The sequence below is a fragment of the Aedes aegypti genome, chromosome 3 (genome assembly GCF_002204515.2).
Source record: "Aedes aegypti strain LVP_AGWG chromosome 3, AaegL5.0 Primary Assembly, whole genome shotgun sequence".
In the NCBI taxonomy this organism is placed as follows: Eukaryota; Metazoa; Arthropoda; class Insecta; order Diptera; family Culicidae; genus Aedes; species Aedes aegypti.
In genome coordinates this window covers 224688885-224716269 of record NC_035109.1, presented here as the reverse complement: position 1 = coordinate 224716269, position 27385 = coordinate 224688885, and the positions used below count along the sequence as shown (strand labels likewise).

The 27385-nt window shown below is 37.3% G+C and overlaps 1 protein-coding gene across 2 annotated transcripts in view; it reads left to right on the top strand.

Annotated features, from left to right (window-relative positions):
• The first annotated feature begins 658 nt into the window (after positions 1-658).
• Positions 659-27385, top strand: part of LOC5570568 (peptide transporter family 1) — a 107507-nt gene continuing 80780 nt past the window's right edge. Inside the window, exons 1-2 of one of the 2 annotated variants that reach the window (XM_021849499.1) lie at positions 659-1257; positions 1324-1534. In XM_021849499.1, coding sequence (XP_021705191.1) covers positions 1499-1534 — 36 coding nt within the window. In that variant the 5' untranslated portion in view covers positions 659-1257; positions 1324-1498. Of the gene's footprint in view, positions 1535-27385 lie in introns of both variants that reach the window. The other variant, XM_001653186.2, reaches the window with a different exon arrangement.

Here is a 27385-nt window from a genome sequence, read left to right as displayed (position 1 = left end):
GTACAAATCCAGTGAACATATTTAAGCAGACCTAGTTATTTTGGAATACACATAAAACTTTTTTCACCAAAAACTTACAAGAAACCCTAGATTTTCAACCACTTTGCTTCGCTTTACACAAGGCTGGCGTTTACAAAATCAGTTGTCCTCACTGCAGCAATGTTTACGTTTGTCAAACGATGCGGTCTCTCGATGTTAAATTCAAGGAACACTTAGAGGAAATAAAAAAGCTTAATTTTGTTTACCAAATTAGGATGATAGTGTTTTCAAACACTGAACACCTAGATATAAGAAATAAATTTAATGTTTGGAATAATACCAATAAAAATTTAAGAAAAAACTGGATCGAAATTTTTTAAAACGAAAGTTACAGATATTTCTACTATGAGTTTCTGTTGTGCTTACAAAGATCTTAAAAGACTTATTACTTATTCGAAGCGTCTGTGTCATACCAATAAAGATTTCGAAGCATTAAGCTACGCCGCACAACCGTTCAATGCCATCAACTACCCATTTTCCTAGGTTCAATTTCAATACTTGCCACTCATCGCTCAATACGATCGGCTTCGGGGCTCGCGTCGATCTAGGTGCCCATATACAAGCAGTGAACTTATTAAAAATTCATTTTCTACATTTATTATGGTTAAACTGTTCGGACGCTCGCTCAGTCCTCCATTAGCCGAACACCAGCGCGGTTCGAAATTCGTGTAGTGCTGCGATTTGATTGTTCGAGATCCCTCCTTTTTGGATAGGTTACTTTTCGCAACCTGGCGTGGCTCTCTTGGCTGCACGGGTCGATTGTTTTGTTTTCACTTTCCGATAGCGGTCGACGGTTTATTCTGTAGTGACTTGGACAGTACTGCAAGCTAGGTTATATCACGACGCCTCAGCATGCCAGCAGAGGCACTGGACCAATAGAAGACCAAGTGCGTGCGAGTTTCGATACAAATTGTGATCGTTGGGAATGTAACGAACAAAAAAAAACGTGCGAATGTCCGTATCTCACGATCTTTCATCGGACCAATAAACCGACGAAACAGGTGGAACGTTATCAAATTGTTGTGCTTTCCCAAAAAAAAATCGATCTGAACACCGTAGTGTTCGAGAAAAGTAAACGGTGGAAACGCAACGTGCAAGTGTTAATTACAAACTGTTGCTTCGCTGTGGTCGTGTAAGCTAATTGTAATTTGGATACGGATAACCGGTGTGGTTTAAAGTGAATCACCAAAGATTACATCAGAAAGTTGTTCGTATGAAGTAATAACAAATTGTCTACCGATTTCGACTTAAGTTGATCTAACGCAGTGCATATTTGCTCAACAGAGAAATACAGATCAACTATCCCGAACGTTCGATCTCTGCATGCAAAAAGGTCTGAAGATTTACAAGAGAAAATCTTCACAAATTGATCGAAACAGTGCACCCATTAGAAGACAGTTGCAGACCGCAGTAGCAGATAAAAACCCCAACGGCAGCCACCATTCACCGATAGGACAAAATGGTTTCAACGCGGTTTGAAGTATCGAGCTCACCGGTAATTATTGAATTCCTATAGGCATTTATCGCTCAGAGTAGTGATCGTTATGTAGTTTTATGATTTATTTAGAACGTTATTGTTTTCCATTGATACGGGCTACAACTGTGTTCCATTCTGCTTTTGATTGATTGCTAGTGTTGTTCCGATGAAATTATTACTATGAAGGTTCAAATGAGTTAAACGCCCGATAAAGGTTAAAGCATCCAAGAATTTCGAATTATGTTTTTCCAATTGTAAATTATTGCAAAATGTGCCCTCAAAAAGTTTTGGGAATTTTAATCCTAATTTTTCGATTGCCAATAAAGTTGGAGCGAATGTCAAAGAATTCTCAACACATATTTTTTAAGGGTTTATCTTGAAATTCAAAAGTTTTGGTTTAGGGATTGAACTATGGAATAAAACACTAGGGGTAGATCCCCCAATACCGGACTGCACCCAATGCCGGATATAGTTGAAAAATAGAAAAATCATGGTCCAATCAAGTTGGTGTAGTAGAAGAAAAGGAAGCTATTTTAGATACCAAACATTTTCCGCAGAATAACACATCCTTGTAACATTCAAGCCTTTTAGAAAAAGTAGAGATGATTGAAAACCGATAAAAAATTTACGCATCGCCTCACATTTGAACTTTATCAATAATGATTCCAAATATGAAATGAATATTTTGATCACGCTAGTATGATCGAAATCAATCATAATTTGAAAGTACCGCAAACATTGATCGGAATGTCCCTCTTAGTAAGAAGTTCAAATCAATCCATGGAATATTTTAAATGCATGAATGGTGCGTCCCTTTCTAACATTCATATGCTTACAAAAACAAGTTTTTGTGGAAATTCAGTTTTGTTTATGGGTAAATTTTTCAACTTTTAGGTACAATGATTTCCTACTAAAATATCATGTCTCGCATTAGCTCTGCAAATTATATAAGCAAGTGAAAGTCGCTGTTTACTAAAAATGGCATCGTCGAAAACGATTCCGTTGTCAAAATATTCGTCGGTATTTTCAAATCGGCAAAATTGACGAATTACCATGAAGAAAGTAGACTTTCCTTAGAAGATCGCCTATATTTAGGCATATTCCGCGATTCAAGGTGTTTTCAATAACTCAAACACTAAATTACTTGTAAGAATTTGGCCTGCATATTCGGCTTTAAGGACCATGATTTTTTGTAATTAACGACATTTTCAATATTACCGATCTTTGTTTGCATGGGTTATGTTACCTGATTTTTTTGTGAAGAATATCACCAAACCGTTTACATTTTAAAAGTTTAATAAGCCAAGATAAACAAATTGAACATTCCTACAAGTTTCAATATCTTGAGCTATTAAATTCATACACACTAAGCTCTTACGATGAATTTCACCGTAATCTCAACAGCTGAACAGTTCGGTGAAATAAAATTCCGTCGAAATTTTACGGATTCCGGTGATTTTTCACGAAATAATGTGAAAATTTACCGTACTCCGTTAATTTATTTCACTGACCTGTTCAGCTGTTGAGGTTTTACAGGAATCCGTAAAATAATTTAAGTGTTTCAGAAATAAGTTTGACACATCTCTAATGTCAACTTTTTGTAAAAGCAGTCCAAATTTGTTAAGCGTTCTAGCGAACGCGGTTTTTCGTGCATTATGACTGAAGAGAAATGTCCAAAAAACACACAGGATCTTGAAGTCAAGATCCTATAGATAACCTCAAAAAATAATTTATTTTTTTAATTTTTTTTTTTCAGAATTCAGGAAGAAAAATTCTCTAAAATGGCTTGCGGAAAAACGAGTTCGATAAATTTTAATAGAAATGTCTCAGAAGGAAGCAATCATTTTGAAATAATTTAAAATTATATATTTTGTTAACATATAGATGTAACTTAAAAAGGTACATTGACATTGACGTTTCATTGTATGCAAAGTGAAAGACAATCTTCCTCATATTTTTTTGTTCGAATAATTTACGGACACCCTGTAGACAGCTAAAACTCATGTCCAAAACGAAATGCAGATTCTAAAAAAAATCTACTGTTAAATAAAATGTATGATTCGTTTTCTTTGTGCGTATAAGCATGATACGATTTTTTTCGCTTTTTATGGACCATACTGTAACGTGCAAAATAAGACTTAAATTTTTATGTATGACTTTAAATTGCAAATTAAGATTAAATCGATTTTTTCAACAAAAAATACACTGCAATCTATACAAAATTCTTTGTTTCTCTTATATGGCAAAATTCAATACTTTTCTTAGCCTTTGCTAAATTACTTTTGAGCATCGAAATTATTATCAAACTTTGTTGTTTAATATTGTTTGGCTCACAAAGTTTGAACTCTGCGGCAAATTAAGCAAATAAATTTCCAAGTAAGCAAACTTGCATACAAGTAGTCTGAAATCATCAATATCGGTATTTTTAACAGTCAATATCTAAAAAACTAGACGTGTCATGATATTTTTGAAAACGGCAATGGAATCAGCAACCTTAAATTAAGTTTCAAAAAAGTGTTCCACAGCCTTATAATATCGAAGGGCCTAAGTTTTAGATTTCTTTGGAATGTTACAGATTGCAGATTTTCACGAGAAGATAAAGACTAGAAAAGCGGTGGGTACCATAATACATCAATCATAAACATCAAAGGCGATTCTGTATTATGTATAAGTATTTTCAACAAACTGATAATCTAAAACATGTTTTTGATAACACTGCGGTACACGTTTTTGTCTCAAGCACGAAAATACCGCTATTTAATAAATTGAAAGTTGCTGAATCCATTGCCATTTTCAAAAATATCATAGCACGTCTAGTGTTTAAGATATTGACTGTTGAAAACAAAATTTGACTATTTTAACCAACTTGCATGCAAGTTTACCAGCTTGTATGGCAATGTATTCGCTTAATTTGCCACAGAATTCAAACTACTTTTGTATAACAATTATTATCATCAATGTTTTCAATGTTCAAAAGTTTGTTTTATGGTTTCGATTGTCATACAAGAGAAACGAAGAATTTTGAAATGAAAGTTGCTTGCTTGTTGGATTAGATCAGAAAATAGTTTGATAAATCATATTTTAAATTTCTTGTTAACATCAATAAAAACAATATGTTATACAACTTTGGCAACCTGTAGCTAAAAATTGTGACGTGCTGGAACGTTTCTGATAACGACATCAGATGCAACAATCCTAAATCTACAAGAGACACATAATTTTATCCTTGAGACACACAAAAATGCCATTTTTGTTACGCTGTGTAATCTTATATTTTCAAAAAGGTATTTTTTTTTCCACAAATACCTTTATTTTATTTTGTATTTAATTAGGTTTAACGATCATTTTCTGGGACAATTTACTCTGGACCAAGGAAGCAATCTGGCGGGACAAAATTAATGACTCGATAACGAAGCATTTCCGTTATGCAATTTTGCATAACTACAGCAATGAAATGTTTCAAATGAAAAAATTTCTTACTTTGTTCAGTGGAATATCAAACGAGATATTTTTAATCTAGTTGTCTACAGATTTTGCCGCTGTAAACACCAATCATTTGCTTAAAAACCTGTTGTTTCAGCTCTCAATTGGATTCTTTTTGGGGTCTATTCAGATAAAGTTTGATGATTTCACGACGTCGTACATATATTACTGATCATTGTTAATCATTCAACTGCAAAATGGTCCAATGCACATGTTCACGAATTTAACGTTTGAGCGTTGCCGAATTCGTTCGTTTCCATGGTCACACAGCACCGCTCAAACGTCAACTAGTAAACTCGTGCATAGGCCTTTTCATGTGACAGGTCCGTCTATGCATTTGTTTACATCGGTGGAGGACCGGTGCTAACACGGGCCTGTCATTTTCATAGAAGAACTGTCAAAGAGCTTCCGGATCAGCTGATGACATGACGTTTCAAATGTGAAAAGGCCTATAGTCCATTGCTTGAGATATTTACGCCTGGAGACTGTCTCTAAAAATGTTAGGTTTCCTATGTGGCTGAACACATTTCAGTCCTTGTTAGATTGCATCTTACAGTTGCCGTTGAAGGAAGATTTGATATAAATTGAATTGAAAACAGTATTATTGTGCGAAACCACGTTTTACATGAAGAACCAACTATTGTGTCCTATTGCTGTGAGATGGAAATGACCAAAAATGCTCGGATTAACGGTTTTATGTGAAAAATTCTCAGTGTCCGGATAAAGAAGCATATTATTTGACTGCTTCAAAAGCCGGACGCACATCCAGTTCATTGGCAGCTGTTGTGTCTAGTTAACCAAAGAACATTAATTTTTGAGCATCGAAAAGAAGAAATTGTGTTACTTTTGTTTCTAGTGCATTAAATCAGAGTGAATGAATCAAACTATAGGTGGGGTCACGGCATAAAAATTAACAAGGCAGGCTCTTTACTGATGTAAATATCAAATTTGATTGTAAACATGTGACGTCACTCCTATCGTACCATATACCTTTCGGACCACTAGATTATTTTTTTTTGCAAATTTGTTCGAGGTGGATAGAAATGACGTCGTCAAGTAGCTGTCAAATTTCGGAATATATCACCTTCTCAATGTAGTACACCGTGAGGTGGGGTAATGCATTGTGTATCCAGGTAAGGTGAGTGAAGTAATTTTTGCCAAAACTTTGTGTACCTTTCTGCAGCTTCAGAGTTTTTTCCAACTTGAGACTTTTGTGATTACATATAGTAAACTGTTCAAAATTATGGAGTTTAGAATTGGTGTGTTGAATTTTATGCAAAATATATGAATATTTTGTCAAAAAGAAGTATCCGGGATTCGAAGCAAAAGTATTCAGAATTTGAAGCAACCTAAAAAGTGTCCGGATTTCGAATCAAGACACATCTCATGTTTTCCCATATTTAAACGTTTTTTGCGTAATAAATCACTATTTTTATTACACCATGCAATAGAATAAACATGTTACTTCATGATAAACCACAAAAAATAGAGGAAACGAACACATAAAATAAAGGTCTTGAACGCGGCTACTGCGAACTCGCGAATTTCCATTGTACCTAATCATGTAACAACAATTTCGCAGTGATCGAAAATAACCATGACACTAGAAGGCATATTTTTCTGAGGGATTTGTTTGATGTTGGCTCCTCAATAATGGGACAAGCATATTGCATACATTGTCGTCGTGCAGTCAACTCAAACTCATCTAAGAAAAATTATGTTTTTGCATCTCAAAACGATATATAATCTGGGGTGGCAATTACTGGTACATGCTGAAGGTATTTGGGTTCGATTATCGGTCCGTCCAGTATCTATTCATTGTGAAAATTTTCTTGGCCTCCCTGAGTATAGAGTATCATTGTGCCAGTCCAACGATGTAGGAGTGAAAATGGCTACTTTGGCAAAGAAAGTTCTCAGGTAATACTTGCGGAAGTGCTAAAAGTGCTAACTGCATGCAAAACGATCTAAAGATTTACAAGAGAAAATCTTTACAAATTGTTCGAAGCAGTGCAACCATTAGAAGACAGCTGCAGAAAAAAAAAAACAACGGCAGCCACCATTCACCGATAGGACAAAATGAAACCAATGAAACGAGGTTTGAAGCATCAAACTCACTCACTGATTGTTATGAAATTCCTATAGGCTTTTATCGCTCAGAGTAGTGATCGTTATGTAGTTTTATGGTTTATTTAGAACGTTATTGTTTTTTCATTGATACCGGCCACAGCTGTGCCTCTTTATTAATTGATTTCTAGTGTTGTTCTGACGAGATTGTTACCTCTGAAGTTTAAAATGAGTTGAACGCTCGATAAGTGCTTTTAGCATCCAAGAATTTGTTTTTTTTTTCAATTGTTACAATATTGACCTAGTTCAATTTGTTCAAAAATTGAATGATGAATTTTCGAAAAGTTGTTTGAAAATTAAAAGATTTAAAAAGTTTAATGTTAGTGTTGTTCGGAATAATAATGTTATAATTAACCCGTATAGGCCTGAGTGAACGCAAAAATACTGAAACCCTCACCACTCAGCGAATTCTTTACGGATTCAAATGATTTCTTGTCAGTTCGCTGGCCTACATTTCTAGTTTCTAGAAGTAGCCCAAGGAACTCGGAAATATTTCTGTGGCCGGAGTTATTCCGGTAGAGCACTGGGTCAAGTAGGGTAACAAGGGCTATTTTTTGGGACAGGCCAAGTTACCTTTATATATTTGCAATGACATCAATTTGATTTGCATAAATCATTAAGATCTGTTATTCAACATCATAAATGAAGAGTTTTGCACCGTTTAAAATATACCGGTTGTGGTAATTCGGATGAAATGCCCTGAAGAACCGGCTATAGATTTGTTGGATACTAAACCGTTTCGATTCTCGAAAAGTAGAAATCAAACATAGTTGTGCACTAAAACGCATTCCCATAAGCTTGGCACAGATGTTCAGATACAAATTGGCCACTTAATCGTAAGCGTCCCGGGACCCGAAAATGGTAATTTGTAGGATGAATCAAATGCAACACTCATAGTTATTCAATTCAATCGTTTCTCAAAAGGTTTACACTGATGCAATTTTCTAAAAATTCCGTCATGTAGTGCTCACATTATAGCCGATTCTGAAAATTATATCTGTGACTTGAAATTTTCCTACCTCCAGGGGCACAAATGCACAGTACTCTTCTCGCCCGACCTGAACCAGTGATCCACCGGAATAACTCGGGCCATAATAATATTTCCGCGTTCCTCTGTCCACTTCTAGAAACTAGATATGTGTGCCAGTATACTGACAAAAAACATTTGAAACCATTAAGAATTTGCTGAGCGGTAAGGGTTTCAGAATTTTTGCTTTCACTCAGACCTATACGGGTTGAAAAAAACATCGCCTAAGAGATATCTCACTTTCGGGGCTTTATAATGTTTGATATTTTGTGGTTACAAATTGAACATGTTTGGGTTCATTCACAAATTTCATAGCCACCCACCCCCTCGTAACGCTGAATATTCTACGAATGTTGTATAAGCTGTAATATTTCGAGAACACCCCCTTCAGCGTTATGAAATTTGTGAACAGGCGCTTTGCGTTCTGTAGTAGAAAAAATAAACCGATTATTCGAATGGGAATAACACTAGAACATGCCAAAATTGAGCATTTTGTATAAAAATTGACTTGCTCTGCTATTATTGGGATCACCACTGTAATATGTAAAGTCCTAAAGTTTTGAGCACATATCATCAAAATTCAGGAGTTGGATGTCAGTATTGTCAAAGCATCAACGTTAATAGTAGTTTCAGAAAAAGTTGCAGAATGATAATTTTTACAGCACGAGTCGTAAATTTAAAATTACAACGAGTGCTGTAAAAATCGAGTTCTGCAACGAGTTACGTACAACATTTTTGCAATTTGGTAGAATACCATTTGAGGGTATCTGAAATCATATTGGGATGCATTCACCACTATTTTGCAATTTCTGAAAGTTGTTATGTAATGATTCATTACACAACTCTAAACACTAGTGTAAAGAAACAGCGTTGCGTAAAAATTTATTACGCAACTGATTTCAGTTTCGTAATGACTATTACCGTACTGGATAACTTAGTGCAGGATAGTAGATCGTTTCATGACAGATTGGCGTGATGAAAAACAGCCTATTACGATGACAAATTGCAAAAAACGTATTCTGAGAATCACGGTGTCAAAAATTTAAATACAATGCCTGTTAGATTTTCGCACGGTTCTATTGTGGCAACATGAAATGCATGTTGCCAAAATCGAACATGTGAAATAGCTTAAATTTCCCCAACCCATAAATATAAAAGTATTCTGTAGAAAAAACTTGAAACTTTTTGAAACTCAACTGATTATGTCTCTCAACAATCGACAATTTTCTACTTCAGAGTCTTCTAGATACCACCGTTGAGGGTGTCAATGGTTCAGAAGTGTGAAAATGGGTCAAAATGGCCGCTGCGTAAGTGAAAAGGAGGGGTCAAGGATGCAAATCAAGTGATCATGACAAAATCCATGATGCATCGCAGTTGTTCTTTATCATGCGATCATAGCAACAACGACAAACCATTGGTCGTCAAGTCCCCAAAACAAACTCCGCTCCACGAAAAATGAATCGCTTGGTATATGTGCTAACGATCAATTTTTCGCAAACCAAATTCATAAGTTTTGGAAGATTTTCACGCTTTAACTCTGCGATATGACTTCCAGCATAGCATTTTTGATGCTAAAGTCTATCGAGAATGGTTTGAGCGAAAACTAACATCGTAAATGCGTTCTGATTCACGATACTCGCAACATGTTACAACATCCGACAAAGGGTTCGTCCCACGACAAACAGGTCATCTGATGCTCCATATATCGGTTTAACGCGCGCAGAATGAGGTATCGCAATCATGCTTTTGCAAGAACGACGGCCCTCTTAGATCATTCGAATACTATGTTTTTTGTCGCTAAAAACGATTTTCTTCCATACTTGGGAGGAATACATTTTTCAAAAACTTTTTCTGTATTTTTGTTTTCCTTTAGCTTGCATAAAAATTAATTTCAGCGTACCGCATATATTTGGTGGAAGTCAAGTTAAAACATATACCCACTTGCCCAACGGTACCTTATGGATAATGATCTCCTCTTCATCATAGCGTTGGCGAATAAAGCGAAAATCCATAACCATTCAAAGGCAAATTATATGTTTAGTAAATTTAGTTCAAAGTAATTTTGGGGCATTTATGTAAAACTGTCTGAAATTCACAAACTGGTTCGATAATTTATGATTGATGTTCAAATTTGGAATTTGATGTGGCTTGAGAAGATCGAGTAAGTTAACAGGTGTAGTTTATACTACAATTTGAAAAAATCCAACTTCAAACAATACAATTTGTTGGGTCGACAATTGAATCTGCACCGTGTCCAATATATTTTCATATGATATTTTTCCGCTCTATTCTATCTGGCATTATAGTACAGATTCACAGCAGAATTTTTTTATTTTTTTGAACTATTTAAATTATAAAGCTATTTAAATACCAAAAGATTAAATCTTAGGAATATCGACTAAGTAACTAAAAATAAAAGAAAATAGAGGACCATAGGAACAAACCATTATGCAAACTATTGCAAGACAGTAAGAAAAATGTTGCCAGCTTTTAATTGGGATATAAGCAAACGTAAGTTTTTTTTTGGGAAGCAGCAAATCCAAATAATTTAATACTCTCTGATTTAGGTAAGAAGGATGTTTTTTATATATCAGTAAAAAACTTTGATTACTATACATAATGAATTCATTAGATGCTTCGAAGTGCTTATAGGAGACATAGCCAGACTAATTTGAAACTTTTAATTCTGTCTCGGTTTTTTCATATTCAATTTATTATGTTTGCCATAAATTATTGGGACACGTATTACTTATATAAAACATGAAAAAAAAATCCATGATCCTAAATCAAACAATCTATAAATGAAAATATATACACCACATTACCGCTCTATTGCTTATATATTAGAAAGTAGCGTTAGGGTCAGTGTTCCCTTAGTGGACAGTCCCCTATAGTCGCACTAGTGGCTTTTTACGGCCGTTTTGCTATGAATCTTTTCAAAATATTTTATGACATGAAGGTCAGGAGCTATTTATCTAAGTACCATTGATACACAGCTTGATTTTGTTCAAAATATGATGGAAATAATTAGTTTTGCTTAAAATTTGAGCTCCCTTGAGCCTATAGTTAACCTATTGTTCCTATAGTAGCACTACTGAGAGAAACTATTTTTTATTATACGAAATAATTAATGAATTATGTACTTTTTTTACATCAAACGAAAGCTTTTGATCCACACTTTGAAGGATAAATATAAAAGCTTTGTAAAAATACGGTTTTGATTAGTATTTTGCCAACGCCGTGATGCTAGTGCTACTATAGGAACAGAAATAAGAAATAGTGCTACTATAGGCACATGTATTCCTATAGTGGCACAAGCGATAATAAATGCAAACATATGAATATTCGAAGTTTTCATATTTTTCCCACAAAACCAAGATAAAAAGCTTTCAGATGATGTAAAAATAATGACGCTAGCGTTATTTTTCGATTTTATACGAATATTTGTTCTTAGCTATGCGGCTATTGGTACATCGACCCTACCACAATTCAATATTTATCCTGTGCCTACAATCCAATGTTCATATATCTCCAACAATTTAATGCAACCTAAAACGATTGGCGAAAATCGATGGCAGCATTCGCCGCTCAATGACAAAGCGTGGTTGTTCACCTCGGTGACATTCATCGACACATATTGGAAAGATTTCCGGTATATCACCATCGCATTGCCTTATAGGAGCCACGCGTCTAGAATGAGGGAGAAAGACCTTCTTGTTTCTTTATTGATACATGACATTAAACGCCTACCATCTTCCATGGGAGAGTTCAACGTTTTCCTGAGTGCCGATAGAGGCCAAGTTTTGTGCGATCGCGCATAAACTTAATCGATCTGCGACACTTTCGTGTGAAGGCCGAACAAATTGATATTAATTGATTCGGAAGAGATATTTTGACGTGGTCGCATTTGTCATCGGTACAACAAACGCAATGGGAAAGTTTCCCAATTTATGATGCAAATCGGTTTGAATGCATTTCATTGTTGGACTCAAAATATTGTGGATAGGGGGAAGTTGATAACCTGGTGGTGAAAAAATTCAGATTTATATTTTTGTATTAACACAGTTTCATTTATAAGTACCTTCACAAATTGATATTTACATAAAAACTTTTATTTGCAAAAAAATACAATTGACATGATTACTCTTTTAAATTTGAACAGACTAACACCCAACGCAATGTTGGCAATGTTTCTCAATAAAGTATGGTTTATTCTTAGAGTAGGTGCGCCTGACTTCAATTTACAAAAAATATTGTTTTTAACAAATAAAGAATTTGCATTGACATCAGTAATACATAGTAACTATTTCAATTTTCTCTAAAACTGAAATGGGAAGAGGCCAATACTGAATCTCATACACCAGCTCCTATCGCGATCTTAGTTTTGGTGTTTGGATAAATCCTTGAATGCATACATATAATCAATAATCTCCTTCAAATCGTTTGAAAAGGTATTTGATGAGAAGTTCATGATGAAATTCAGATTTTTAAAAGTTTTATCAAAATAAACATCCAGCGTTGGATGAACTTTAGAAGATGTTCTTGAAAAAAATCTTGATTGGTTTAAAAAATTGGCAGAATCCTTGAAATAACCACTAGCGAATTGACAGTTGTAATTCCTGAAAAAAAAGGTTTTAAGTAATCTGTTGTGCAATTGCTGAAAGAGCTTTGTGCAATCCTTGGAAAACTCCTAGATAAATCATTGACGTAGTTTGCGGTGCAATCACACCTAAAATAACTGAAAAATATGAAGCAAATCTACTTGCTTTTAAAATCAATACCTCTGATGGAACACTAAAGAAATTGGTTCCTAAAAAACCAAGCAAGTTGAAGGAAGGAAATATCTAAAAAATCTTGGGGAACTCTTAACGATCAACGCTCCGTCATCGTAATCATCGTCATCATCGAAACTTCAAAAGCAGTTTTTCTGTTCAAAACTAAAAAAACTATTCGATGAAAATGTGTTCACTGTGTTTCAGTTGGAGAATAGAATACAGTGAACACATTTTCCTGTACATTTTCTTGATTTTGAACGAAAAAACTGCTTTTGAAAATTCCGAAATCAATGACGGATCCCCTTAACAGGAGCACCTATACGTGCAGAACCGTTTACAGAACTCTTTACCTACCCGAGCGGAAGAAATTAACTTGTGAATACCAAACTAAGGTATTCCATACCAGATTATTTCCAATACTTACAACCTGAATGAAGGTATGAATGAGCCCTGCATAAGAGGTAAAATACCCCTCAAATAATATCTCAAGCATATTCTACACACACCAAACTGATAATTAGATCAGATATTGTAATACCTCAATAATGCATGATGGATTTGCATATAAAAGTGAAATTTTTCAATAGTAGTTCAATACCTCCAACAGTCCTCAATAGCTGTCGAATACCTCAATGAAGTATTTTTAATTGTTTTAAACATTTTCATTTAAATACTAATATAATACAAAATTGAGGAATTGACTACAGAACAATACCTAATTATGGTATGATACAAATATATGGTATGCAAAGATTATTGCGAGTTATTCGTTCCTTCTTGGGTAGTCATGGAATTGAGTTAAGTTCTTTTTGGACTCCACTATGTACAATGTTCCATTAGGCCGTGTCGATCTTCACAAATTTTCGAAATCGAAGAACCGTACAGTCACAAATTCTAGTAAATAGGTCGAAACAAAACCATTCAAAATTCTAAAAAAAATCGTTTAGCTACTCGGTAAGCGACTTGAAGTTTATTATGGGGCAATAATTTATTTACTATGAGGAAACGGACTCACTAAAAATTAAATAGAAAAATGCACTTTATGAAAGTACTGGAAGTTTTCCCTCCTTTGCTGATAGTTTAGGACATGTATTCGTGAACATTTCGTTAGAACACAACTTTCTAGTAGCTTTTCAAATTAACGAGTTAAAACATTTGGAGGCTTCGAAAATTTTATGCGCATGATTTGCCACTTTTTAATCTGGCATCACGGTACATTTTATGAAGGAAAGTGGGTGGCAAAGCCGTCTTCAGCATTACCGCCCGCTGCATGGATTTGTCAAGTGATTTTAGTTTCCCTTCAATGTTAAATGTTCTTGTAATTTTCACTAGAACGGTGTCATAAGCAAAGTTGTTAGGACGATTTCTTCGACAAGTTTGTTTAGGATGAATATTGCTTTAAATTGAACATTTTGAAATCCTACTACAGTTTCTTGAATGTCCATTATGTTTTGGAAAATTATGTTTCACATTTTTCAAGTCTCTAGAAAAAAAAACATCAATATATACTGTGTTTCTCAATTTGTATAGGTTTTTGTAACTATTGGTATAGAAATTTACTTTTCACATCCTAAAACTGACGTCAGTTTCTCAATTGACCAAGGCTTGAACTAGAACTCACCTCTGAATCTTGATCTGATGGTCATAGTGTAAAATAGGTTCATATATTTACCTACAAGGTAAAGTTTTTACCTTCTTTTTTAATTATTCAGCCTAATGACACGTTCGGCCTAATATACTTCAGCCTAACGTACTTAGCCTACATAAATTTGGCTGAATCTTTCGAAGAAGCTCCAAAACGATTCATAAGGTTTGACTATGGATTTTAGAGTATAATTTTTTTTTATAATGTGTACAGGGTGCCAGGGTGGTAATTTCGTTTGGTGTAGCGTCAAAATGGTTTTTAATCTAATTTTATTTAGAAAATATGACCCTTGAATGATCCATAACTGTGGGGTGACTGTACCATATGAAGTGAATTGTGTTGATCATTGTTACCAACCTGTCTAAAAGCAACTTACCAACAGTTGAGATATGTTTCAGATAGAAAAATAAGGGTTTTTCTTTCCATGAAAAACCAAGGTGATATACATTTGCCGGTACATCTCGATTGTGTTTCACATTTGCAGTTATTAATCTTCGGAAACGAAAAATCTTCGTCAAAAGCCTTTTAATTATAGCTGTAGATAATTGGACGCAGCGTGCCCGTCGTAATGAGAAAAGCTGTTAAACCCCCAGTGGTTAATTATCCACTTCTATTAATGCATACCGCATTTGCTCAAACTCAGATATCTTGAATCTGCTCGTATAACAACTCCATAGAGTTCCATTAAGCACACCCCTTTATCTTTCGGACGTTTTTCCACTATAAGTACAATCGTGATCACACCTAGAACTTGGATCTATAGTTTGATGCCCATCCGCTTGGGGGTTCCGTCCCATTCGTAACACATGACGAACATCAACAAAATCTTCACCAGCGATGTTTTCGACGAAAATGAGAAAATTCGCGAAACCTTGCTCGTAAACTGAACCGGTGAAGCGTGAAACAGCGCCGGCGTAGAGTTTGACCATTGAGGCACGGCAGCGTGATGCAAACGATGCCAGAAAACTCAATCGAAGATGCACAATTGGCATGTTTTTTTTGTAATAATGGACAAATTTATACTTTTAAATTTAATTGAGTTATTGTTTTTTTTTTTGCGATGTGAGAGAACATCGTAAACAATTTTTTGCAATTTCTCATCGTAATAGGCTGTTTTGCCTCACGCCAATCTGTAGTATGCAGTGCAGAAATAGTCATTACGCAACGCTTTCTCATTACGCAACTGTTTTGAGTTGCGTAATGAATCATTATACAACAAATTTTCAGAAATTGTAATAGTAGTTTACGGAACAAGTTGCAGAATGAAGATTTTTACAGCACGAGTCGTAAATTTATCCTACGAGGCTTGCCGAGTAGGATAATTACGACGAGTGCTGTAAAAATCGAGTTCTGCAACGAGTTACGTACAACATTTTTTGCAATTTCGTAGAAGACCACTTGAGGGTATCAGAAATTATATCGGAATGCATTCACCATCATTTTACAATTTCTGAAAAATGGTTGTGTAATGATTCATAACGCAACTCAAAACAGTTGCGTAATGAGAAAGCGTTGCGTAATGAATCATTACAGCACTGGTTTCAGTTAGGTAATGACTATTCCCGCACTGCATACTTCAGTGCAGGAAAGTAGGCCGTTTCATGACAGATTGGCGTGATGTAAAACAGCCTATTACGATGAGAAATTGCAAAAAATAATTATGAATGCATTCTGATATAATTTCTGATACCCTCAACTGGTCTTCCATGAAATTGCAAAAAATGTTGTACACAACTTGTTGCAGAACTCGATTTTTAAAGCACTGCCGGGACCACTAGTTATATAATAAAATAGGTCATTTTCATGAGTTTTTCGCGATATATCAACATGTTCAAAATTTAATCCAAATCGAAGATGATCGAGTTCTGTGACTGACCGACATGGAATTCGTCAACTGCTTTCCATCATTCTGTGCTCAATCTCTAGTACCGTGGTGAATCAAAATCCGGACGGTACCAATATCCGGACACTCTGATAGTATTTAGCAAATTAAATATAAAATTAAACAATAAATGTAGGTTTGTAATTTATATTCATAGCTTTCAATATTGCTCTTCATTTTAATTCATAGTTTCATCTAGTAATCCTTTGCAATAGAATATTAAAAATAAAAACAAAGAGGCCGCACCAGTTGAACGTCGTTCCTCAAAAGCACCAAATACAATAGTGAAGTTTTCGACAAGAACGTCAGCTACTTTCGACTTACGATGAAGTTACTCAATCATGCAATTATAATATTGTACGTCTCTGAAAAGTGTTCGGAATAATAGTGTTGAAGTGAAGTGCACGAAAGAGTGGGAAAATTTGTGCAAATAAGCATGTGCGGTGTGAAACTAGGCTGCCTCGAACGCTGTCCGGATTTATAGCCTAGTGATCATTAATCCGGACGCATCGAAAAACCTTATATTTATAGAGCTTTTGGAAAATATTATAATGTGAATTGGTGCAAAACTGTACAATAACATAGCAAAAAGTGTAACAAGTTACCAGATAATGGATTTACGCAAGGAAAGTATCGATAATGAGGATCATTTTAGTGAACCAAAACTGCAGGCTGTTGGCATGGGGTGCAGGTAAAACTATAGTAATTTTCCTCAACGTTTTGGCCTATCATATATTTTTAAGCATATGAATGCATCGAATTCTATTTTATTGAAGATTTTAGGTTTGAGTTATATGTCTTTTATTAGTTTTTCATATGTGTTGTCTACGCAAACGCTTCTGTCCGGATTTCGATTCAAAAACGTCCGGCATTTTGGTGCATGTGTCCAGATTTAAGAACACGACATGCTTCAGTAATTTAACGTTTTACATGTTATATAGTAAAAAATAACTAAATTTTTGGTCCATGATACAAAGTTTAGACGTGTATCTATGTGAATGACAATAACACTTGTACTAAATGTGGCAGAAACATATTTAATATAGCGTTTGAACTTTCGGTGTTGCTTAAGTGTCCGGATAATGATGCATCACGGTACTGGCATGAGGTTTCTAAAAAAGTGTTTCGGAAAGCTTGCTTGCGGCTTGCTTAGGGATCGTTTTTTCGTGATGCTGGTGAAGAAGTTTCTTTGTTTTCGTTTCGTTTCGCGCGGTTTGCTGTACACTGATTCGGAAGGTCCAAGCAAGCCGTATGAATGCTCCTGTGGGGCGATCGACGTCGGTTCACGTTGTGCGAGTGTAAAAAAAATATTCGTGTATAGTCGAGGATGGATTTTCAACTGGTGAGCTCGTCTCATGCTCCTGTAAACACATGTTTATCGAGGAAACATTACATTTAGTAGATGAAAAAACTGAATTTAGTACTATACCATTTAATTCCACTAGAGTTTGTATCCTTTGACAGATACGCGTATTTTGTCCTCAACTGTAAGGCCGTCTTCAGTGTCGTGTACTAGACTCGAGTCGACACTGAAGACGGCCTTACAGTTGAGGACGAAATACGCGTATCTGTCAAAGGATACAAACTCTAGTGGAATTAAATGATATAGTACTAAATTCGTTTTTTTCATCTACTTATAGGTATTCTACTAAACAGCTCGAAGATTTATTATCATATTATATTTAGGAAATTCTCAAACAAACTATTGATGGCTCTTCACTACAAGTATCCACATTAATCCTTATACTTCTTTCATATAATTTAAATATACACATATCTTTCTTTTTCCGTCATTACTAAAATAACCTCGAAATTATGGATATCAACGTAACGTTTTTTTTTTTTCTTCTACTAATATCTTTTCACGGCGAGTGAAAAATGCAAAACTAGTTCAAAGTAAGAATCGCATTTTTCTCCTTACCATGAATCGCATCATCGATCAGAGGTAACTTTCAGATCTCTTTCCTCCCTTACTAATAAACACCCTTCGCGTGGTGATGCAGAGGTATTCTCGGTTTCTAGAAGCAACAATCATTACACATTAACCCTCCTTCCCCATCCCACTGATTGTAAGGACTCGGCCGGCGCTGTAAACGATCAATAATATGAGAGCTACTAAGAGCACTTTGAGAGTAAGTGGATAGTCTCATCCTTTAAACAATAATCGTTCCTAATAATTTTTGGATTTCGAATAAATTATCTCAGTTCTGGGGTCTAAACTAACAAATTTGAGGGAGGAAGTGTTCTAACCTAAAATATTTGTATTTAAATGCGTATGGATCGCCCTATTGTTTGTAGAAGAAATTTAGTTCACATAAAACATTATTCTTTGCGAATAATAAAAAAGCACATTACTGTGATCGATCTTATGCCATTGCATATTTATTTATTTTCTTTTAACTTTTCGTAGTCATTCAATTGTTCTAGCAAAAACAAATTTCTTCGGCATATATATATATTGGTTTATGGTGTAAATATCTTAAAGCGTTGATTTTTATGATTACATCATATTAGACAATTGTAGAACTTTCAATTGTGCACATTTTTGCTTGTTACTAGCGGTCCGGAGGACCACCTCTGTGCCTCCGACACCGGCGAGCTAGAGCACGAGTCCTGGGGCTCCCAGGGTCGGCTTTAGGGGCTTTCAAGGGTTCCTTCCTTCAACTAAACAGGCTACAAACGTTTGCTAAGGTTTATACTATTTATTTTCAGACTTACGATCGTGTGTGTGTATTGTGATGAGTGTTGGGCCGGCCGGCTACGCACTGCTGTACTCCGAGCTGAAGACCGATACTGAGCTCCCGAATTAATCTGGAGTGTCGGGGGATCGAGGGCTAGCATGGACAGGCTAGCGACACTGGTGTTGGCCACAGCTGCGATCTGCTTGGGCTGGGGACGATCGTCTGTGTCGACCAGCCACGTGGGGTGAGGTTGGATAGATGAGGTCGAGGATTCTTGTGGTCTATCCGGCTGGACCATGGAGCTTTCAGGTTTGGCCTCAAGACTGGGTTCTATCCGTTGTTGAAAGCTTAGGCCTACTTCGCCTCGACACGGTCAGTGACTCCGATGAGGTACAACTTCTCCTTCCTGTGTTGAGTAGGGTTATTTGGGGCACGCGGGGTGTGTCCCGAAACGCTGGACTAACCTCTTGCCGTTAAATCTTTGGGTCCTGATTTACATAGACATTCGGTAGAATAGATGGGTTAGGGAGCTACTAGGGTGCTTCCATTATGCTTGTCATACCTGATTCGACTCCGTGCAATATATAGGGGGGGTTTCTCGCACTTCACTTTGATTTCCACCAAACTTGGATATAGGATGCGGGTTCTTACTCCGTCCGAATACGAAATGCGAATGAGATGGTGCATAGTAATCCGAGACCCTTGTACGCTTCCCTTTTCAAATATCCCTATCCTCTTTCCCGGTCGACCTGCCTCTTTCTCTCTTCAATTTGGTCCATTTGCTTGCATGTGGCAGCTCAATTTGCTGTTCAGCAGTGCGTGTGAGGGGTATTGATTCGTGTAAGTGCGTTTTTAACAAATTGTGTTCTTTATGTTTCTTAATCTAGTACTACATTTGATTATTTAAATTCTTGAGCGTGCATGATTCATAAATACTTCCTTATTACTATTTATTAATTACATTTTAGTTTCTGTTTTAGGTAAGTATAACAAATTATATACAACAATTAACGAAATATGAATATATGTGCATGACAAACAGAGAATATCACATCACAACGGTAACACTACTTTCTACTCCCCCTAAAAAAAATAATCAAAACAAGGTTTCGTATTATTTTTTTTTTTTATAACTGTTCCATTCATTATGAACCATTCCAGGATTGAGTCGCACCTTTCGTGCTTTCGTTTCATGCAAAAATTAACATAGGTGGCGTACATCCAACAAATAGATCCCTCAATCATAATTGAGGACACTTGTTTACGCAATTGCTTTCGCGACTTGTTTATGTAGTCTTGAACTCTCAAAATATCCGAAACCATAAACTGTTTCGTAGAAGAATTAGACCTATTATTCCTAATCAATATAAGTTTATCTTGATTATCCGGTTTTGAATGTTATTTCTCGCTGAATTATCTAGGACTGAGTGCATTGAAAACCACTATAATAATTCGGGTGGGTTCGTAGTGAATTCTGTGTTGATCTTGGTAGAAACTAATCAATTATAGTAGGGCAGTGAGCGGGTACCAACGCTTTCCGCCGCGCGAATAAGAAATTATGCATTTTCGGTCCTTTTTCCTTAATCGGTTGAACTCCTCTATCGCAACTACTTCATTCGATTGTAAACTATTTAAACAACAAAAAACACTCGGTTATCATAAGACAACCCCAATCAACACAGCGAGACATTTTGGAATCATCAAACTCATTTTCTCTCTCTAACATTATTTGCTTTACGAATCTTACGAATCAACACAAATATACAATCACTATAACAAAGGACGTGAACGACGTAACATCGAAGCTGGGCAACAACCCACCTTCTTTTCCAGTATTATCTGTACTCTACAACAGGAAGGTTAAGCAGCGAAGTCCTGAGCCACTCCAGGCTTCAGGTCAGCGGAAGAAAATATTCCTATGTTTTTGCCGTTTTCATCGAGAAGCTCGTAGGAGCTCGTTCCTCGACGAGAAACAACAGTGCAAAGAGTGTAGGCTGGCCCCAGTTTTGCATTGTAGGATTCTCCAGCCGAAGATTGTGTAAAGTTTCGCTTATACACCTTCTGTCCTACCTGATAAACAGGAGCAGGCTTGCGAAATCGAAGGTTATAGGCTCTCTTACTCTTCTCATGAGCAATTTTTAAATTTTTATTCACAATGTCCTGAATTTTTTGATCTACTTTCAGTTTTTGTTTGTTCCTCTCCGCTTCTGTGACATCAGTAGTGATCGGATCGTGACGATGTTCTCCACCACTGATAATAATTTCGTGGCCAAATAATATCATGTATGGCGTAAAGCCCGTAGAAGCATGAGTGGTGTTGTTCAGAGTGTGTTCAACTTCTGAAATTCTTGTATCCCATAAACGTTGATTGGATCCAACATACGTTCGGATACATGCGTTGATGCTGCGGTTTAGGCGCTCAACTGGATTGGCCTGGCTGTGATGCCTTGAGTTCGCCCAGTGTTTGACCTGATAATTGTTCAAAAAATCCTGAAAGGACTTGCTGAGAAAACTCGTCGCATTATCACTTATTAGAACCTCAGGGACCGAAAAACGACGAAACCATTGTTCTTCGAGAATTTTAATAATCGAATCCGTAGCAATTTTTCTTACCGGCACTAGCATGGTCCATTTGGAATAGACATCTAGAATCACTAATAGGTGTGCATGACCGGATTTCGACCGCGGCAGAGATTGGATGAAATCAATCGCCAAAATCTGAAAGGGTTTGGTAGCTAAACGTGCGTTTCCCATAATTGGATGCTGTGAAGTAGTGGTAGGCTTACATTCTTTGCAAATTCGACAACGTTCAACATATTTTCGGACTGAGCTGGCCATTTTAGGCCAAAAATACCTCGTTCGGAGTTTATCGAGAAGTTTCTCGTATCCGACATGAAACGATTCATCGTGCTCTTTTCGGAGAATCTTCTCGCGAGATTTCTCCGGAACACAAAGTTTCCATTCGAATCGAAAGTCTAAAACTTCGGTTTTGCTGGGAACGAATTTATAAAGTTTTTTCTCTTCTACTTTGTAGTCGACGCACTCATCTGGCTCAGAGAGCACTTTATTGTACAAACTTGAGTACCATGCGTCTCCTTCATCGAGCGTAGCCGCCTCCATTGAACGTGAGAGCGCATCCGGAATCACGTTATCCCTTCCTCTCCGGTGTCGAATCTCAAAGTCATAACCTTGTAATTCGATACTCCATCTGCTAAGTCTGGATGATGTCCGCCACTTACCATTCATAATATGAGTAAGAGAGGATGCATCAGTTATTACAACAAACCTTGTTCCTTCGATGTATGGCCTAAATTTGTCAATGGCAGTCAGCACGGCTAAGCCTTCTTTTTCTGAAGCCGCATAGGCCTGTTGTGCCGGCGAAAGCTTTTGCGAGAAATATGCTACTACTTTCTCTCCGCTCTCGTGCTGCTGCGTTAATATTGCGGCGATGGCACTATCGCTCGCATCAGTTTGGATTTGAAATGGCAGTCGAAAATTTGGATTCGCTAGAACCGGAGCTGCGATCAAATTTTCCTTCAATTTGATAAAAGCTTTCTCTGCAACTGGGTTCCAAACAATAGTTTTGGGTTTCTTTTTCAAGAGGTTTGTTAAGGGTACACAGATCTCACTAAAGCGAGGAATGAACCGTCGATAATAATTTGACATTCCCAAAAATCTGCGCAAGGCTCGTAGTGATGTCGGCCGCTCATAATTTATAATAGCCTCGACACGGTCTGGGTTCGGTCGTAGGCCTTCGGCTGAAATAATATACCCAAGGTAAGGTAACTCTTTCAGGCAGAATTTTGATTTATCGATATTTATTGACAGGTTGGCCAATCGCAAACGACGGGCAACTTCTGTTAAAGACTGGAGGTGTGCTTCGAATGTGCTGCTTACTACGACGATGTCATCGAGGTAAACAAACACACTCGGTTCCAGTTCACCATACCCTAAGACTTCGTCCATTAGCCGAGCTAGCGTAGCAGGGCTGTTGACTAAGCCAAAAGGTAACCGGGTGAACTGGAACAATCCTCTGCCCAACACCGAGAACGCCGTATATTTTCGTGAGCTAGGGTCAAGGGGTATCTGTAGGAATGCTTTGGTTAGATCGATTGTGGTTAAGAATCTACTTGCCCCTAGCCTACTTAATATACGATCTTGGTGTGGGAGAGGATAAGCATCCCTCCTAGTCCGATCGTTCAACCTCCTTGCGTCTAAGCATAGACGAACATCACCAGAGGACTTGATGACAGGGACGGTACTAAGGGCCCACTCGCTCTTACTTGGTTCAATGACCTGTTGACTGAGCATCTTGTCTAGTTCTAAATTAACTTTACGCTGTATTTCGGGAGACGTTGGGTATGGATTTATTCTCACAGGTGGAGAGTTTTTGAACTCTTCCTTTAATTCAATTTTGTGAGAAATGAGAGAGGTTACCCCGAGAACATCTCCCTCAACCGAAGTTTTGAAAAGCTTTTTGACCTCTTCCAATTTAAGCTTTTGCTCAGGTGTGAGAATCTCTGTACGATCATCTTCCACTTCTTCTTCAAACTCTTTCCCTTGTTCTTTATCATCTGCCATCTCATTCACGATAGCACTGTGGTCAGACTGTACAGTGGGTTCAAGGCCAAATGCTTTCCAAAAGTCCCCGTATCCCAGAATCAACCTTCGTTTGAGATTTGGGGCAATCAACGCGGGAATGATTTTGTTTTCATTGTTGAAGGTTACCGGAAGGTAGACATATCCTTCAACTTCCACCGATGAACCTGAAGCGGTTTTGAGTGACACGTCTGTAGGAAATATTTTCAATTTCAAATCTTTTACTAGCTTTCTACATCCAACTCCGAGAACTGTCCTGTGAGCACCACTATCGAGCAGTCCATATATCTCTCTCCCTAAAACCCATACTTTTGCGAATGGTCGGTTATCCCCATCAACCCGCACGAAAAGCTCATCGATCTCCATGTCTGAGTAGTAATCTTCGTTGGAAATTGGTTGAAATCCGTTGGTTAATAAGTCGGTGTAAACATGCTCGATGGTGGAAGGATTTGTAGGCAACACGTCAGCTTGCCTCCTCAAGCTGAGCTCTGCTCGTTTTTTTGGCAGAATGGACATTCAGGGGTAATAACATCCGAAAAGCCACATAATCTACAAAACTTTTTCCGCTTTTCCAAGCAGTCACCATAATGGTGCCCATGTTTCCTGCAATTATAGCAAGTGCCTATCGGTGGGCGAACATAACGTTCCGATAAAGCTTTTAAAGTTCCCTTGGATGACCCCTCGATAGGATCCACATTGTTCTGTCCTTTCCTACTCTCACTTGGCTCGTCTCGCTGTTTAGTCTTCTCACTCTCCAGATTTTTCTTGGGTTTGCTTTGAGAGGAAGCCCGTGAATTGTTTCCATTCCCTGAATTCAATTTATATTTCGAACTGTTTGTAGTCGATATCTCGTTCACCTGGTGAACTTTAAGGCGACTTTCGTTAGACTTTTGAAACATGTTCCAATTATTTTCGTCGATTATACGGCCATATTTTTTTAGCCTAGATATAGACTTAATACCCGACCCTGTTAATGCGTTTTTGTAATCGTATCTCATGTTTCGCCAAACAATTTCAAATTTTCGTTGATCCGAAATTGGTTTGGTCATCGATTGGAAAAGCTTTTGCATATCGTGTAGATAGTCAACGAACTTTTCGCCTCGAGATTGTCGCCGGTTGGTAGCCTGAATTTCAATCTGAAAATCTAGATCTGGCGGTAAAAATTCACGTTTAAGTTCTTTTTTTAGCCCTGACCAGTTACGGAAGTCACGATTCTCAAAGCCTTCCATAAACCAGTCCTTGGCTCGTCCACTGAATAAGTGAATCGCACCACGAAAAAGCTCTCTGTCTGAAATGTCTTCTGACTTACAGCGCATTTTTACTTCTTTGAGGAATTCAGCCAACCGACGCCCCTGGTCTTTCCCGTCATACTTTAATTTCCATTCCGAAATAGGAATTCTCCTAAAACTTCTCCTAGTTTTCCTCTCCTTTCTATGCTTTTTCTTTCTATACTTTTTATCGTCGCCCGATATCGAGGAACTTTCAGAACTCGAATCACTGAATGTTTCTGAACTACTGGAGTTTGTCGTGCTACTAGTGGACGTGGAAATCGTCGAAAAGCTCACCTTTCGGTGTCGCTTTTTGCTTCGGTTTGCCTTAGACAAACTTCGGTTTTTCTCTCTTTTCTTCTCTCGCTCTCTTCCTTTTTCTCGTTTTTTCTGACCTAATCTTGCCCTCAATGACTCTTCCCTAGAACTCTCAGAAGTGCTTTCCTCCGACGTTGGTCGTTTACTAACACATTTTGATATGTGTTCATTTTCGGATTTATCTGAATCCTCTTCCACTGTCGATTCAACCAACTCGTTACCTACCCCTAATTTGTTTTTCAGTTTACTTTCCACTCCTTCTGTAGAGCATTCCTGACTGTTTTTTACGCGTTCGTTTAGGTTGATCAGTAATTTCTCTAATCGCTTTTTGCGTTCAATGTTTTCTTCCGCCTCTTTCATTCTTTGTTCTTCCATAGCCAACTCCCTTTCTTTCATTACTCTTTGTTGTTCCGTAGTTTGCAAAACAAAAGCTTTCAGGTGGTGGATAATATCTCTAACGTTTTCTTCCTTTCCCTCTTCGTAACCCGTGAGTACCTTAAGGATCTCTTCCGATCTTCCCATTGAAGCTTCTAATTCTTGCTTCTTAGAACTCAATGTCTTCTTTCTCACTTCCCCACTTACCTCATCTAGTGCGACTGCCTCTTCTAACTCCTTGCCTGAGACTGTGTCATTGAGGATCTCAATCTCACTCCTTACCTCTTCCAAAACTTGGCTTATCTCTGTTTCTAATGACGGGGCTTCTGTTGTCTCCTCAACCTGTCCCATTTCGGGAAAATGTTTTCGGAACATTTTGCCTGCTTGCCTTCCCAAATCTGCAATATCCTCCAAATACTCGTTTGATTCGGGGGATTTGAAAAGCATAAAGATTCGCACACGATAATGAACGAGCCGAGTACAGAGTTTTTCTCTCTGCCGAGCATCTGCTTTAGGATTATCAAGTAATCCACCGATAATAAGTAGCTTTGAACGTATCATCTCTAACTCTTCAATCACAGATCTCCAGCTAGGAGCTATAACAAACCTGTTCTGATCCCTTTCCTTCCTCATTTGATCCTTTAACTTTCTTCGTTTAATACTTTCATGTTCGTCTAAGCCATACAGAATATTTCTTGTAAGCAGTTCATGTTCTACCTCATCAATTGACAGATGAGACACATCCAATTTCTTGTATAGTGATTGCAGATCCATTGCCTTTTCAAAAATCAAAAAAAAAACTAATTGAGCTATCTAAAGCAAATTGAAAATCCTAGATGTACCGAATCCGACAGGTTATCCTTGCCGAAAATTACTGAAAAAAATTGAAAATCCTAGTTTTTTTATACCGAACCGATTGATGATTCCTGACAAAAAATATGCAATATAAATTTGATAATCCTAGTTCTATATCGAGATCCGACTGGAGATTCTTAACGAAAATTATTCAAAAGTCGAATCACATCACTCTTCGAGATCCAAAACAGAATTCTGCTTCGAACAATTAGTCGAATCAAGACCCAATAAACCGTAAGCAGTTCAATTTATGCTACGCAGCCTTATTACCGTAATTTGGTGAATGTACCCCAAATTGCCAACTTTCGTAAGTGTTCGCGCACTAGTAGAATGATCCAATGAATTTTTGAACGATTCCCAAATTTACTGCAATAGTATTACCGATCCAACGCTCAATTCTATAGTTTGCCATAACCTATTATGCACACTCTAAAGAAACTAATAAATTCCAGAACTCTTGAAAGCCTTGTTTTTTAGTTGGGCGCCAATTGTTACTAGCGGTCCGGAGGACCACCTCTGTGCCTCCGACACCGGCGAGCTAGAGCACGAGTCCTGGGGCTCCCAGGGTCGGCTTTAGGGGCTTTCAAGGGTTCCTTCCTTCAACTAAACAGGCTACAAACGTTTGCTAAGGTTTATACTATTTATTTTCAGACTTACGATCGTGTGTGTGTATTGTGATGAGTGTTGGGCCGGCCGGCTACGCACTGCTGTACTCCGAGCTGAAGACCGATACTGAGCTCCCGAATTAATCTGGAGTGTCGGGGGATCGAGGGCTAGCATGGACAGGCTAGCGACACTGGTGTTGGCCACAGCTGCGATCTGCTTGGGCTGGGGACG